The sequence below is a fragment of the Adelges cooleyi genome, unplaced genomic scaffold (assembly GCF_023614345.1).
Source record: "Adelges cooleyi isolate 19-005CV unplaced genomic scaffold, UGA_ACOO_1.1 ACOO_flye_CR_arks_rails_tigmint_CR_PRNA_247, whole genome shotgun sequence".
Classification (NCBI taxonomy): domain Eukaryota; kingdom Metazoa; phylum Arthropoda; class Insecta; order Hemiptera; family Adelgidae; genus Adelges; species Adelges cooleyi.
In genome coordinates, this window is record NW_026095912.1 from 12,429,085 (window position 1) to 12,446,171 (window position 17,087).

General features: G+C 32.7%; 1 protein-coding gene across 7 annotated transcripts in view; it reads right to left on the bottom strand.

Moving 5' to 3' along the window:
* The window catches only part of LOC126836760 (protein abrupt-like), a 38,700-nt gene extending 21,977 nt beyond the window's left edge, over window positions 1-16,723 (bottom strand). For 3 of the 7 annotated variants that reach the window (XM_050570389.1, XM_050570384.1, XM_050570390.1), the window contains exons 1-6: window positions 9,135-9,554; window positions 6,527-6,738; window positions 6,262-6,447; window positions 5,959-6,183; window positions 5,561-5,876; window positions 5,428-5,490 (exon numbers count right to left, since the gene is read on the bottom strand). In XM_050570389.1, the coding sequence (XP_050426346.1) occupies window positions 5,428-5,490; window positions 5,561-5,876; window positions 5,959-6,183; window positions 6,262-6,447; window positions 6,527-6,721 (985 nt within the window). In that variant the 5' untranslated portion in view covers window positions 6,722-6,738; window positions 9,135-9,554. Of the gene's footprint in view, window positions 1-5,427; window positions 5,491-5,560; window positions 5,877-5,958; window positions 6,184-6,261; window positions 6,448-6,526; window positions 6,739-8,660; window positions 9,055-9,134; window positions 9,555-16,618 lie in introns of those variants that run through there. The other 4 variants (XM_050570388.1, XM_050570387.1, XM_050570386.1 and 1 more) reach the window with 4 other exon arrangements.
* Window positions 16,724-17,087: the final 364 nt, after the last annotated feature.

A 17,087-nucleotide genomic window follows, 5' to 3' on the forward strand; every position in this document is an offset into this window, starting at 1 on the left:
CCGCGTGTAATCCGAACAAAGAAGGGAAAAGGAAACACATTGTCCCCGGCCCGTGTCACTACAATGTACATTGTAGCCGTCTATGGTGGTGGTGGTGGTGGGGGCGGCGGCGGTCCGAATGTAAGACATCATACTTATTAACGATGCACGGAGCTGATGTCGCTGGCACAGGCGAACGATTTTATTTTTAGGGAAATTTTAAATGGCCCGGCCGGTCGGTGCCGGGGGAGGGGGCAGACAAAGACGAGGGGTGTGTCTCTATATAAAAAATTTAAAAAAAACCATTTCCAAAAAAATATCACCGAGCGCCAGTTGAGAGGCTGCTATATAATACATTTTTTTGCGCCTCTCCTATTGTGTACACACTTTTAATTAATGTGCTTTGATATGGAGCGAACACATTTTGAGTAGGTTCCTTTTGTGAGCTAACGGTCATTTTTATATGAGATTTAAAAAAAAAAATATTCTTAACAAAACACTACCTAGTTATAATGACCGAAATTTTTTTAATTTTTAACACGTTAAACACCGAATACACCTCATTTTTTATTATAGCTAGATAACTTTTATTATGAAGTAGAAAAATTGACCAATTTGTTATTTTTTTTCCATCCGTTTTATAGTATATACCATACAATTAAGGTTAGGTTTGTATTTTGGTTAAATAATGTGTAATTATACCTTAGGTTTTTTGAGATTTGAGTTTTTTTATTACTAGCTCTGTTAAGGACCGAGTTTAAACCTCAGTTATTATTTTTAATTAATAACCAAACATGACAAAAATAATATCACACAAATACAATGTTTTAGCAACAAAACAAGAAATTTCAGTTACATACATTAGTCATTACTCATTAGTTATGTATAGCTGGAATAAAAGAAACCCAAACCAAAACCAGACAATGTTTTATCAGGTTTATGTTTTTAAAAAAAAATATTTTTTTTGTTGGCCAACTGATTGATATTATTGTTGTTAATCGTGCAAAATCCAGTTTGTTTGTTTTCTTAAGCCCGTCGAATATTTTTAGTACTTGCCTATAAATATCTACAGGGTTTAGCACGGTCAAAAGAACTCACCAGGATCTGTTTTTTAAGGGGGGAAAAAACGTGTCATTTCCAACTGTGGAAAAGTGATGTAATGTGTGATAAAATTGTTGTTGTGAAATTGACCGTTGGCTGACAAAAGCAAAACTCTCCGAAAGTGTGTTTAGTGTTTACCCTACGTCTCGCGACCTCTCAAAAACCCTGAAACTACTCAAGGGAGGTTAAGGCAGGACAGGGCAGGGCAATGCAGGACAGATAGGTAACTTAAGATTATCCGGCCGTACCGATGACTAATACACTGTGCACACAAACAAAAAAAAAGGCTCAAAAGGGGCGCGCCGGTGTTGACAGTGCGAGGGACCGGCTAAATTAACACTGAAGCTCTGTATAGATAATTTTTTTTTTTTGGGTAGAGCGTTCTTTTTTGTTTGTTTGTTTGTTGGTTCACCTTTAGATATAGTGCGCACACACACATGCACACGTCGTTTCAATAGGCGACGCTTATTGTCATGTACATTAGCGGTGTTTATCAAAACACACCTAACGCGTTAGAAAAAATCGGAAAAAATTGGAGAAAAAAAAATAATCTTTTGAACGGGTTTTGACATTACCAGGTCGGTCGTAAATTAAAAAAAAAAAAAAAACGTTGCACGACGGCATTTAAAAAACGATCCGATACCGACGCGCAAAGGTTATTAAAACAACAGAACGAGAAAAAAAAACGGGAATTAAATAATAAATGAAAACCGAAAAGTTTTCTCTGGAAAGCGGGGAAATAATTGGTTTTTTTTTTGTTTTGTTTTAACCTTTACCAACAACAATTAATATTAGAAAGGGTTGTACGACAACGTTATTACTATTAAACCGTTCACGTGCACAGCAAACGACGCGGGGTGGTGATTTTTTTTTACTGGATTTTTATTTTTACTACTGCAAAGATAATAACAACCAAGTTAACGAGCTTTTATTTTCCAAACACGCACGCTTGAAGCGCGTTTAAATTAAACGGTGACCGCCTACACGAGTATTTTTAAGTAAACCGTTTAAAAAGAAAACATAAACTCCAAAAACGGTTTAGAAGAAATAAACGCTCAAAAACGTTTTAGCGGGCTGGCCAGACTTGACGCACAAATACGAAAGTATTTCTTCAGATGGCAATTTTTAATTATATTGGGTTTATGTATAAACAAAAAAAAAACCTAACTGGGTCGGGTTTTTTGTTCAACTCCGGTTTTTTTCTAATAACCTGACATGAACGTGAAATTATTATACTTATTGTTTTGATATTGTCGGTTTCCAACTATTACACAATATGCAGTTTTAGCGATTTTAGTACAAAAACATGGCTTTAGAGCACTTTTCCAAGAACTCAACAGTACAAATGCACAACACCAGTACAGCTATACTAAAACAATAAGACTCGATTTGGCATAGATGAACTTTTGTTTCAATGTTTGTCCTTAACTAGTTCAACAAATGAGACGAAAACGAATCGAAAATGTTTGAATAATTCTGTTTGTACTTCATTATATCACTATTGCATTTCTTATACAAATTACAATTCATATAAATGTTATTAACACATTTATTATTTACATACAGTTGAAAATATATCCATTACGTTAAACAAAATTTTAAAAATATATATTTTTTAAACATTCGATAACTGGCTTAAATTATTATTTAAATGATATAATTTTAAAAAAATTAAATTAAAAAAAAATGTTTCAAAAATAATGAGAAAACATTTGTTTGCTTAACATTTGTATAGGATTTAACGTCGTTACGACACGTTGGTAAAAACCTAATCTGACCTAAGCTAAACTCTAACATAATTTACCCGTTTAGTTTTTAAATATAAACCCGACAAAATTAGGGTATTTTTGGTTACATACCAAACACGATCTAGGTTAAAATAAATTAATCTAACTGGAATTTTTCTTTTTGTGAGGGGGTTGGTTTTTGGTTTCTTTTTCCAACTTAATATTAATTGAAACAGTATGCAAAAAACCCAAAATTACCTAACGATTTTTTTCTGGTTTAAGCCCAGAAAATGTTTTGGTATTTACCCTAAAGTTGGGGTTAATAGTTTTTTCCTCGAGTTCATGCATGCAACAAATTCGATTATGTCGGGCTTTTTTTTTAACCCTTACCGATTTTTTTCCAGCTGCATTCAGTATAGACTTCTACCGCGACTTTAAACGTTTTAGCTGTCCTATCAAGAAGTCTTACCGAGAAAATTGTCTATATTTTACACGTCGACGATAAACAGACGGTGTGGCGCGAATTTTTTAACCGTTAAAAAGCCTCGGCTTGACCTAACCTAATAAAAAAAGTCATATCCGGTGTCTAACAAAAGCCCGTCTTAAGGGAAACGTCCCCACGCCGACCTAGCCTGTAATTCTATAATCCTTCTGGATCAGAGAAAGTCACCTAAGGTTAACCTAACCGTGCACCGACTCGATTGGTGCGATTTGGGCCAAGCCCAAGTTACTCTCGATGATGCAAAAAATAAAAAATAATAAAAAACCGACAACTGGCGACGTTCCTGCTCTATAATCCGAACCGATTAATGTGCACTGTCCGACGGTGTTTCAAGGATAAAACGAGCCAATAGGACAAACGGCCGGCAAAATGTAACATTAGCATAAAAAAAAAAAAAAAAAAATTCGAAAAAAATAAAAGAGAAAAACAACATGAAAACATTCCGAGTATTCGATAACACACTAACGTGGTGTATAATATTATTATTATTATTATTATTAGCAGTATTCGTTTTAAGAAGTCTAGTTGTTCTTCTTCTACTTGAATGCGTCGTATTGTGTCCGACCGAACCACCGACTCATCAAAAATCGAAAAACGCGTACAACATTATTGTTATTAAAAAAAATAATATCGCACTGGACGGCCTTTTTTATCAAACTCTCTACTACCATTTCAAAATGTACACAATATGTAAAAATATTTTCAATATATACATCTATTGAGATTGAAACGATAAACAAGTATACTATAAGCAAACGTTTTGTGTATTATTACTATTGCCATTCGGAAGACACTACAATCGCATCGTCATATCCATATAACGCAAGCCAGGATTCAACGATTCACAATAAAACCATGGCGTTTATTTACTACCTTCTCACAAACAAAAACAACAACACAATACTGATCCGTGTACTCGATACTAATTTGCTTTTTAGACGACTTTTTTTTTTTTTGTTATTATAAAAAAAAATATGATTCTTATTAATTTTTACAGCAACGGCCGCTTTCGAGCGATAGAAAATTATTGTTTGTAAAACTGTTAGAAAAACTAATACCTAACGTGTTATAGCACAAGACGGACGCGACCCACTTGGGCGTTGCGGAGGAAATTAAAACATTTAACGATAGAACAAATTTAAAAAAAAATCAGTAAATAATAATATTACTTGGCTTTACAAGTCTTTAACAAAATAATTTCATCCTGAAAAGCCAAGTATTTTATTTTTTTTTTCAAACAATCATACTGTAAAATTAATATTCAGTCTTTGTTTTTCGAGCAATTGTTATCGTTAAATCGCTCACGATTTTAACGATTCGTATTGTCTATTGTTTTTATTTTTTAAACATTTTAATATAATCACTTTTGTCTCCACATACTCACTAGTATTCGATTTGAATTATTTAGTCACTACAAATAGGTACTAAAATATAATTATGATTTTTGGACTAATAAAATAAAAACTTTACAGAATTTAATACAATATAATACGATAATTACTATAAAATTCTATTCAAATTCTTTTAAAATACATAATAATTTAAGTCTAACGTTGTTTACAAAGATGAACACTGTTCGTTAGCCCAAAGTGACTTGACGTTCATCTCTATTTATGTAACAATGACAATTTTCCGAGTTAAATAGAAATTGTTATTCTTTACTATTTTAATACATAGACAAAGAGTGGGTTTACTCATAGTTTCTAGATAGATCAATTATGTATGTCACATGTCTTTAACACATTTTGGAACTGTATTAAGAGACGTTTTTTTTTGCAAAACTACTGTGTTTATATTATATTGTACATCAGCTATTAACGTAGGTTTTTTACTCGACACAACTAATCATCATGCACTTTGCGTCCCGTAATATGCAATTTCATGAGAACAATAACAACGACACATTATCGTTACAGCCTTAAGTGTTTTACACTAATATAAAATAATTATAACTAGATGTTCATGTCGCTAAAAATATAATTCATAAATGTGTCTCAAAACTTTAGACTTCTTTATGTGCTCAAGGCAACAATTTTTCATTGTTTATTTTCCATTATTAATTTCGTCTAAGCATTTAATGTTAGTAAATAAGCATAATACGATAAACAAGAAACTCACCATAGCTGTTTTCTTGACTGTTGTTGTGTATGCCCGACGGACCTGGCAAGAGACCGGGTAGACCTGTCGGGCAAAAAAAGAAAATATTACATTTCAACGGTTTGGGTCAAACCAAAATCGCAGAAACACAAACCTTGCAAACTATTTATAATCGACACTCCTGACGACAACGATGCGGGAAACGAATGCCTAGACTGTTGTTCGATTGAAATCGAAGTGTTGTGCAAGTCGTGATTGTTTCCGCTGGCCGATAAAAAATCCACCGGTTCTAATTTCGACGAATGTTGTCCCTGCGATATTTGCGACTGACCATGCATGTCGTTGTTTTGTTGGTTTCTATCCGACCGAATACCGTTGTTCACAGCCCCGCTACCGTCGGAATCCCTCGAAATTATGTCTTCTTCGTCGGAAGAATGACCGGTTTCCGATGAATCGACTGCGTTTTTGTTCTACGGCAAAAGTTATTATTATAAGTATCTACGTTTTAAGAAAAAAACTGTCCATTCAGTTGATTTTCCATTTCATCATTACCTGATTTGATTGTGGCTGGTTCAACTCCAACGCTTGCACGAGGAGCGAAGTCGTATCTTTATCTCTATCGGCGGTGTTATAATTGGTACTAGGAGTCGGTGGTTGAGAAGATAACTTTTCTGAGTTGTTACGCGGTCTTTTGTATGGCGGGCTAGACAAATGATCACTGGACTTGTTTTTGCCGACCATTTCTACAGGCACGACACTTGAACTTCCCCAAGACGACTGTTTGAAATAAAACCAATTTTTATATGGTATAATTACCAGACAAAATTGTTTCTTTAACTATGTCAATGCACTTACGGGTTGACCTTCTTTGGTGAAATCGACAAGTCCTCTCACTTGTAAACTCCGAGCAGTCTTTAAAAATTCTGGTAAGTGTTCTTGGTTAATTCGAACTTCTCCATTGTACATGAAACTCAGCAGCGCCTCCATTTCTTGTTTTTTGACATCGCGAAGGATCACAATAGGGTGTTGGCACGGGTTTGCCTGGAAATAAAAATAATATTAACCGGTGCACTCGTTCTCATCGACGCGCAAAAAACATTGAATCCACATTATCACTTACCTTGAGCAGAGATCTGAAGTAAGGACTACACGCAGAGAGCACGACTTTGTGAGCGGTGAACGATTTGCCGTCACAAGCAATAGTAACATCGATGAAGTCTTCTTGATCGAGCAGGTGTCGAAATGACGTTATAATACTAGTGTGGAATTCATTCCACCGAACTGAATATAGTTGATCCGTATCCATTCCGCCCATTATGAACTCTTATTCATCTGTACAAAAAAAACGCCCAATTTTTTTAGTAAGCCAAAAAAAATTACCGACATTAAATTTCGGGCCACATTGACCTTCGTGCGTTAACGAGAAATTTTAATTGATTGCTTCTTTTGTTATAACACGTACGTCGTACACAAATTATACATTGACCTTATTAATTTACTAAAATAGTACAATTATTCACGCATGAGGTTAATCAAAACTATGTTATCTAATAGAATAAAAAAAAAAAAATTACACTAACAACTAGTTAATTGATTTGGTTATGGTATTGATATTGAAACAACGTCAATTAGATTATTACAGCATATAGACCGTTTTGCATCAATGAAAGTTATTACTCAACTCGCACACTTCAAACTAACAATTTAACACAGTAATCATATTACTATTTACATATTTATACATTGTTTGTCTTAAACATAAAAACTTATCTCATCAGATAAAAGTCAAACGACAACGAGTTTAGGCCGTACTCAATTCGGATTTGGTAATCAAATCGGTGAAACCAAAATATTTATGAAAACAGAACAAAAATAATACAATATTTCTCATTTTGTTAGGCAGACCTAAAAAAATGTGTTTAAAGATAGAGAAATTCAGTCAAGTCGACACAAATTAAGCTTATCTTAATTAATAATAATAAACCAATAACTGATAAAAATGTTAACGTTAAGAAATTAGTTCAAGTCTGAAAATTTGAATAAACAAGCAACAAATATTAGAATAAAAATAGAACCACAAATGGAATAAAACGTTTTGAGTTTTAATTTGAATGTTTTGAACAAATTGACGTTAACATTATTAATGAATGACTTCTCGTGTAACATAAGTTTATAATATAATTGAATGAAAAGAAAACTACTATAAAAACAATTTAATTCCATTTATTTATTTATTTTAAAGAAAAGATAATATAAAATTTTCACTAAATTTTAGAATATAAAAATTGTAGTTTTAATTGAAAAAACTAGTAATTGTAACCCTATCAAACTTTAGAAGTTACTTTTCTGAGGCAATCTCAATAACTCCTTTAAAATATATCAGAGATGGAAATACAAACAGCAATGTTTGCTTAATAAGAAGAAAGATAATATACAGTAAAATTGTTCTAAAAAAACAAGATAAACCAAACAAAAAAATATAATAATGATTTTCAATTTTACATAAAATAAAAGTATAAAAATTTATTTTAAGACACAAAATCAAAAAACAAAGTGTTGTTTCAACAATCAACAATAAAAATGAAGGACGAATAAAGGAAACAGAAAGAAAACAAGCTATTATAAGTAATAAATTAAATGAAACTAACCAACTCAATGAAGCATTAAACTGGAACTAACCGATAAAGTACAAGACGTACTTAAAGTACTTAGTTGAAAATAAAGTATTTTGTTACGTTCAAAATGCAAACTTGTGTTATTTATTTTTTTTTTTTAGTCTTTTTACTCGGATTAACCAAAGGTAGTTTGGTAATTGTGAAATGATCAACTTGTGTTGAAGTCACAACAGATTATGACGAAAATTAAATACGAAACTCAAGCGACGAACAAATAAATTATGTTAAATACGCACTAACAATATTATATAACATAAGGTACGGAGGATTACGTAGGCAGACTTAAGTAGGTTTCACCAAACCCGTAAACTTTATTGTCAGCCACACGCCTACAGGTTAACGTTATGATATTTACAGTGGCATTTTCGAAAACACGTGTGCTCGTGTCGAGCCGTACGGCAATAAAGGCTTTAAGAGGGTGTATCAATATTTTAGCGTGGCCACACGTAACGGGTACAGGCATTAGAAATCGAACAAACAAACTGTCGACGGGTGTTTAATCAGATTTTTCCAACGATCGTCCGAAAACCGGTACGGTAGACGGTTGTCGGACGATGACCGATTAGCCGAATGACTTACGTACTTTGAACGTCGTGTGAAAATTTGAAAATCATCATTCCGCTACAGCCGAGATAAGCCGCGGTCGCGTTGCCACATTGCAATACTTAGGTAGGTATGTTGTGCTCGGGTTGTGTTACTTGTTAAGTGCAAGCCGGTGAGTTCAATAGTTGGCTACTGTTAAGATAATTATATGACTAAGAAAAGAAAAAAAAAACTAAAACAAAAACCGTACGGACGACGGTAGAACATGTAACGATTGCACGCGAAATTTATACCTAATTGAGAAACGTATCATCAAATACACCGTTTTGAGTGTGTGTGTGCTAATAAAAATGTGGCGATAACCATTTTTTTTTCTTTCTTTCCCCTTATCACTATTATCAACGAAAGCGATTCACATGGAGGGGACAGGAGACGAGCGCGGCTAAACAATGATGTGTGATAATAATAAAATTGTTGATTATTATAAAATAATAATGTTATGTTCGTTACCTCAACGACAATATTATTAAAAAAAAAAAATGATATCCTTGATGTGTGCTGTTTTTTGGACGACGGCGACGACGAGATGAAAACGGGAACAGTATAATTTTTTCTTTTGAAGACAAAAAAACGTTTGTCCCGCGACGACGACGACGAGACGTCGTTATTTTTTTCGAATTTAATTAAATTTTTTCTATACTTGTGTAAGGACCGGTTGTATTTTGTATTTTTTTTTTGAGAACAAACGCGTTTTGAAAAAAAAAAATGATTAAATAAAAATAAAAACGTGTAATATTCTTTTATCGTTGGCCGCGACGCGAATGAACACGAGTACGACGGCGGCGGCGACGACGACTCACGACGGACGGCGCGACGATGATCGCGGAAACGACAACGGACGACGGACGTCGGCGGCGATAATATTGTTTGTGCGTGTACTATGTCTGGTATTAAGTAATTCGCGCTCACATGGCGGCCGCGGGCCGACGTAGAAACTGCGCGCGAACCCTCCACGCTGCACACACACAGACGGGCGCCGCGTCGGCCTGCTGGACATGTTCGGCGGCGGCGGCGGCCCGTAGTCGCTGCTGCTGCCATCGGCGGCGGCCGTAACGGCTACGGCGGAGGGGGTAGACGCCATCGGCGGCCCGAGTGGAGGTGGGTAGTGGGCACCGGTGGCGGTCATCGAGTGGGTCGCGAGCGCGGGACGCCAAAAACGTTCTTGTACCAGCTATTGTTGTAATAATATAGGTATTTTCTATGTTTTCAATAATTAGTATTCTCTGTACGCCGACAATAATTAAAAAAAAAAAAAACGATTCATTTCAGTAGTATGGTCAGAAGACTATACCTACATTTTTCCGTGTTTATTATCCTACTACTACTCTATTGTGCGATTTTTATAAAATATTACATTTTTCAAAGGTCGTCCCGGAGTGGAAGGGGTTTTTTTTTTAGTCCTTTATTGAAGAAAAAAAAACCGTTTTCCAAAGGCGTCGGGCACAATCGCAGGAACAGAAGTGTCCGCCGGCGATGCGATCCCTTCCCGGCCGGCGTTTTTATGTGCGCGCAATGGTCACGCCTTGCAGCCGCAGACGCCTACTGCAGTGGGGGATAACGGTGGCTGGCTGCGGCGGTGAATTTCTTTCTTCGGTTATTTTTTTTTTTTTTATCATACTATTATTTTCACATACGCCTAGGCGCACGCACGCACGCACGCCGCCGACTCGCGCCCCGCCGCAGGCTCTTCCCGGTACTCGTACGCACGCACGCACGTACGTGTATGTGTCATATGTGTGTGTGTGTGTAATATGCAAAGCGTAAAAACGTGGTATCGCTGCTGCCGGTGCACGCAGTGCGTGCAACATCCCGCGTGCGGTTACCGCGTAAACAACAAACAAAAGAACGTTTTGATCCGTTTAGCGGATGGCACTCGTGCAAATGCCCATATTTCGGTCGGCACGGCCGCGACTTACGGGCGGCACGGACGCCGCCGTCCTCGAAGGCTTACGACAGACAACCCCGGAAAGATTAAAATTATACTATACTTATTATAATTATTATACTTGTGTATTTTCAAAACACTTTTAGTTCAAAACCGGATCTAATTATGCGTTAAAAATATTATTATACATACTATGCACTTTAAGCTAAAATAAAACCATTGAGTGCATTTCGGTGTAGTGAAGTCAACTGTTTCCCATTAAATATATTTAGTAAAATGTGTCGAAATTCAATACTTGTAACAACAAAAATCCAATTACATACAATTGTCTAGAGAATTAATAACACCGATTTAAGTAGTTTCCACAGCTAATGACCATTGTACTAATTATCATAGTGATTTATCGCAGCACAAAACAAAAATACTATTAAAAAAATCATAATAATTGTGTCACGACTATTAAACCGAAACGTGTCAAATTTTGAAAATAAATTTCAAATGTCATTTATTTTTTCATTAGTTAGATCCACATTTGAATTCCACCCTCTAGTTTTGTACAGTAATTCAACTAGGTAATAATAATGAAAATGTGGAGTGGGAATTTTGAGAAAGTGTTGCTAGTATCGAGAAATTCATATCACCTTGTACACGTCAGTTGGCGCATAATATTAATATTATATTTTATTTTCCATTTATTAAACAGAGACATTGATTGTTGTTAATAAATACTGGTTCTGATTTGTTTTACATCATTACTAGACTATTCTACTTTTAGTCGTTAGAAGTGAGAATTTAATTTTCAAAAAAGCAGCTCAAATTTCCCCTGATGGTATAATCTTAATTGTAGTTGTTTTGTCTTTTAAACTGTTTTAGTAACAATACAGTATATTGTATATTATATATATAATTATTGTATATTATGATGAATTATTATTGTTGTAAAAGTGCTTCTGCTCGTTGAAAAAACAAAATTAATTAAAAAAATGGTAACTTAAATAATTTTTTGTTCGGTATTAATCCTTTAATAATTAATCTCTCGTCTACAGTCCTAAGTATACCTCTTCCTAAAACCTTATAATCTGCAACAATTTTACTTGGATATTTTCCTTTCTTCTCCTCTCAGTCAACCTTATAATACATTAAATAATAGGGTAATATCTCGGTAATACTAGTATTATATTATAATATATATGGTATGAGCAATGCTGTTATTTATTACAATACAATTTTTTTTTAAAGTAAAATCGTAGGTTTAAGCAAACCTTAAGTGTACACCATTTACTAGTATAGCAATGTCCAATGAGGATTCTTTATTGGTAATTATTTTTTTTTATCAGATTATCACAGCTGCCATAATAACATAATTAAATACTTATCCAACCTAAACCTGTTTTGAGTGGTCCATGATGGTTTTAAGGCAAAACCGTCCATTATCTAATTCCTGAACAAATACCTACTTTTTATTTATTCTTGAACAGCTATAAATTCATTACTAAGTACAATTTTGAAAATTCGCCAACGAACGGGTTTGATGATAAGTGTATTCACATTGAAATGTGAATGCTGAAAACATTTCATGCTAGTTAACTGTATATTAAATTGGTTTACTAATAGTAAACAAATTAGTCCTATTTATAGACATTTTTTTTTACAAAAAACGAAATATTCATTTTTTAGGATTCCTCAATTGGTCAATTTTTTAGCTTTTGGTTTTATAATGATGTTTTTTTTTTCAATTGACAACCGTTAGTTTCTACAATATGCTTACAATGAGATTTGTATACTTACTTATAAAGCAGGGGAAGGAACGACCTTGATCGCCGTATCTACATTTTAAATGCCGTCTTGAATTATGCCTACATATATTTTTTAATATTAAATCTTAAAAGCAGAAGTCACAGTATGCTAATACGCTTTAATAATTATACCTACTATACTTATGCGTTTTCTTTTTTATTGTATTCAAATGGTATTCGGATTTCAAAATAACTTGAGGATAATCATCATCATCTTATGAACAAAAATATAAGTATGTCATTGTAATCCGATCATTTTATCAGATAGAACCCGTTTTACCCGCAGTCATTCTTTATCAAACAATAGTTATAGTTTATAAAAAAAAAAGGAAATAGCTTCTATCGTGGTCTTTGTAAAAATAAATTTTAAAACAAAGTAGGTATTTCTTGCAATTATCAAAATTAATTTACCCATTAACATTTGTTATGGCTTTGTTGTATCAAACTCGATGTACATCAAACACTCAGAATAATATATGTTTATTAGAAATAGATTTTAAATTTTTTGATTTTTTTTTTTCAAGGTTTGCATGGTTTGCAAGTCAAAAATTAATCTTAACTGTTTTGGGTATGGTAGGTACTTATCTAAATGGATTAAAATACTGATTGCTCACAACTTTTTCTCGGCTATAAAATTGGAGAATAAAATACAACTCGTTTTTTTCTGTTATTTTAATGAAATAAACACATTTTAGGGACACCTTTGAAAAAATAAAGCTTGCAAATTTTTACCCCGAAAACGACCTTTGTAATTAAAGTTTCTCTTCGTCGACTTTAAAAGTACAGTAATTATCATAAAAACGAAGCAATATATTTTTATGTTCTTGTCTCGGAAATGTTTTTGGTGAACTCGGAATCAACGTGGGTGAATGGTCGTTGTTTCAGTGTTATCCATGTAAACAAAATAAAAAGCATTAAGAGAGGAAATTAGCCCGTACAAGTCGAAAGTGTTTTTTTACCAAATGTTTAGTAGGTAACGCAAAATACTTATGTAATTTGATTAAGAACATTGCGTTATCGATTACAAAGCATTCGTTTGCTTGCTAAATACTTATCTATGTAATTAAAATAGTGCTCGCCCCAAACTAGAGCGAACGAACGATTTGAAAATCAATTAAACGAATGACGTTGCATTTAATTAATTGTTCACACCTATTTCACACCATGTACACCTACCTACCTATTTTTTGTTTACCGCGTTTTGAAGTAGATATTTGATTTGGGTTAAACACTTTTTTATCGTTTTATCAGTCAACCGAACGTACATAACCAACATAATAATCGTCGGCGTTACAGTGAAATATTAGTACGATATTTGTTTTTAAAAATTCTACGTTTAATAAGCTATTTTTAGATTGTAAAAATAATTTTAAAAAAAATAGTAAAACCAAAAAAAAAATACACAAATAATACCTGTTATCAATAATTTTACATAGATGACATAATGATAAGAATGATAACGATGATAACAACAATGTTGATAACAGAATTCGATTTTGAAAACGTTAAAGCTCGCGGTCGTTTTGTTTTATTTGAATTTACATAAACACGTGTTATACTATGTGGATGTATTTATATTTAAAAGGATATTAATTATGTGGTATAAATTAAAGAATTTTGTTGTATACTGTAAACACAACACCTAAAGGTAACAACACAGCGTATAATTATATAATATTATAATGACATATTAGTATTATTTTATGTTACACGAATGTTGTAATGGACGACCGCCGTTAGCGGACAATATCAGTTCGAATACTGTTGAACGTTTTTTATTCCTATAAGTAAATAATAAAACCGTTTTGGTCGTGTCAATAAAACATAGTAACATAGATGCTTATTTTTGTTTCGACCAGCGTTTGTCAGAATGTCAACGTCTTTCTTGACCGCCTAACCCCGCCCATTGGAATTACTTAATATTCAATAAACGCATAATAGTTGATAATATTATTATCATATTACATATTATGGTGTTTTACCTCAGGACCAGATTTGCATTTAACATGTACGCAAGTGTCAAATCATTGTGAAACACTCTATGCTATATTATTTATAATATATACCTAATATTATAATGTATTTTATTCGTATTGATTTTCTACAATATGCGCAGTCGAGGCGATGGAATAGACACATGCATGATAATAATAATATAATAATATTATGAGCATGTGTTTATATAGGTAATGAATAATAATATTAACGATAACGGATGAGTGCTGAGGTTTGACAAATATTAGCCCAAATCATTTCATCACTCATCTTTGACACAACACTGTGTGTATATATATATATAATTAAATCTAAATAATAATCATACATAGAGCTGTAGCTGTGGATGTGTAATATATCTTAAACTGGAACTCAGATGAATACACAAACAATAATTAACAAAACAGTAAATACTCAACTGTCAGCATAAACTTCAATCCAAAATTTACAAAAAAAAAAGACAACTGAGGTTGTTAGTAGTAATATAATAATACTAAACGTACTTACCTACCTAAAAAACATAATTATTTTGTAATCATTTAATTTCAATTTCTATGCAAAGTTAGATAAGGTATGAAACTATTGTACAGTTCAAAATTGTAGAGTCTACTACGGTGAACTCTAATGTGCATTATTTATATTGTTTGTACTTTATTTTGATTGTACCTATTATATGGCATAACAATGTCAGGGAAGTGACTAATGCACTGCCTGTTAGCATTTCAGTCCTATTTGTAAATTATTATAATAGACCATCCACACTTGGTAGTCTTAAACAATGTCTAGTAAGTGGTTCTTAAGAGAAAACATTACCCGCGCTTGACTGGTCTACTTTATTTTTATAACAACTAATTATAACTTTCATTAAACATTTTTTTTTGGGGGTCCAACAAGCAAGAAGACTTCTTCATATAAAACATTAACTGTTTAACGATTATATAATGATATAAATTAAAATTTGTTTTCAGACATCGTTTTACTATGATTAAAATCGAGAAAAAAAAACTTAAAATTATTTAAAAATGTTAAAAAAAAACTTTTAAAAGTTATTCTCGAAAAAATATTAATCCGTTTTAAATAAATAATGATGAAGTTTATACATGAAGTCTTTAACAATTTTATCGCTTGATTTGAGTTAGATGTAAAATATAAAAAAAAAATTTTGTTTTAGCATATTTAAGAGTTAAAGTGCAGTTATAGGAAGAAGACTTAGAAGAGGGCATTTCCTTTTTATGTTTTTCATGAGAACCCCTCGCCATGCTTCGAGAGCGAGTAGTAAATACAGAAGACCAATTCAAGTACTTAGGGGTAAGTTATGCAACGATTGAGGGCTTGAAGAATTTTCAGTGAGTAGACCATCTCAAGTATGATCGAACATGGTGGAAAGAGGCAAAAGAAAAACATTTTTGATTTCATGTTATTTGTCATAATATGATATAATATTGAAATACATTTACTTAGATGTTTTTTTTTTATTTTGGTTTTCCTACTTAATATTATGTACCATTTTTCTGCCAGAATATAAATTCTACCAACAGTTAGAAATCATTTTCCCCGTAGTCATTCTTTATCAAATTACAAGTACTAAAAAATAATTGACTTTAGTATTTAAGCATTTATTAAAAGCAGTTTACCCACTGCCAATATTTGCCATATAGCAAATAAACTTATTAAACTAAAACTTTTACTCGGTAGACCGTTTCCATTACTTAGCAAGTTATTGGTGTTATTAACTTGCTACAGTGTTGTACAACACCGAATGTGGTCTCAGAATTGCTCCAGCAACTATAATTACTTTTTAAATCATCTCCTAAATTGTAAAAACACCGTTTTGAGTTATTTTCAACGTGCTCTGTATGTTTGAAAAATTGTCCAACAATTATTTCAAATAGAGTTTTTAGTTATATTTTTCTTGCTGAATTTAGAACTGGTCTCGAAACAAATGTATAGTTTGTATTTAGGTACAAACGAAAGAAAGTTATAAGTGGCTTACAACTTAGGAGGAGGTTTACAAATTAAATCAAGGTACTAGAAAATTTGAATTAAGCGAAAAAAATATGAAAAATGGTAAATTTTTGTTGTATTGTGTAATTGATTTGAATAATAACGCAATTAATACTTTAATGGAATACAATTGAAAATAAAACATTTAAAACATTTGAAAAAATGTATGTTTTCACTTTGATGAAATAAATGTTATTTAAGTGATGCCTTTCAAAAAAAATATATAATAATATGTTTATTGTGAATATTTTTACCTTGAACACGATGGTCAGAATTTTTCCCTGAAGTTTTCTCTTTTCCTTTTCTTATGCAGAAACTTGACTTAAATTTAAATTGCAATAACTTATGTTAGTTTATAGCTGTATTCATAATTTGCTAACGCAATAGGTGCAATGAATCCGAAAATAAAGTCAGAAAGTGTCTTCTTTTGTAAATAATATTAAACAGAGACTATTACTATTCGTACAATTGTTTGAAAAATATAATAATTTCTATAGATTTTTATCCACTTGTAGTTTTTAACTTTAACAAAAGTAGTTCTCGGGCAACGGCTTTATATAGTATTGACTTTGGTGTTGCACATGTGAATGGAGCTAGCTAGCTACGCGTTATGTAGTATGGTTTGTTGAATGTGTGTTTTAATAGCATCATTTTTTTTACTAGTCCAACATTGTACAGATGTACTGTACTCACAAACGGTTCCCGCCAAAATTATACTACCCA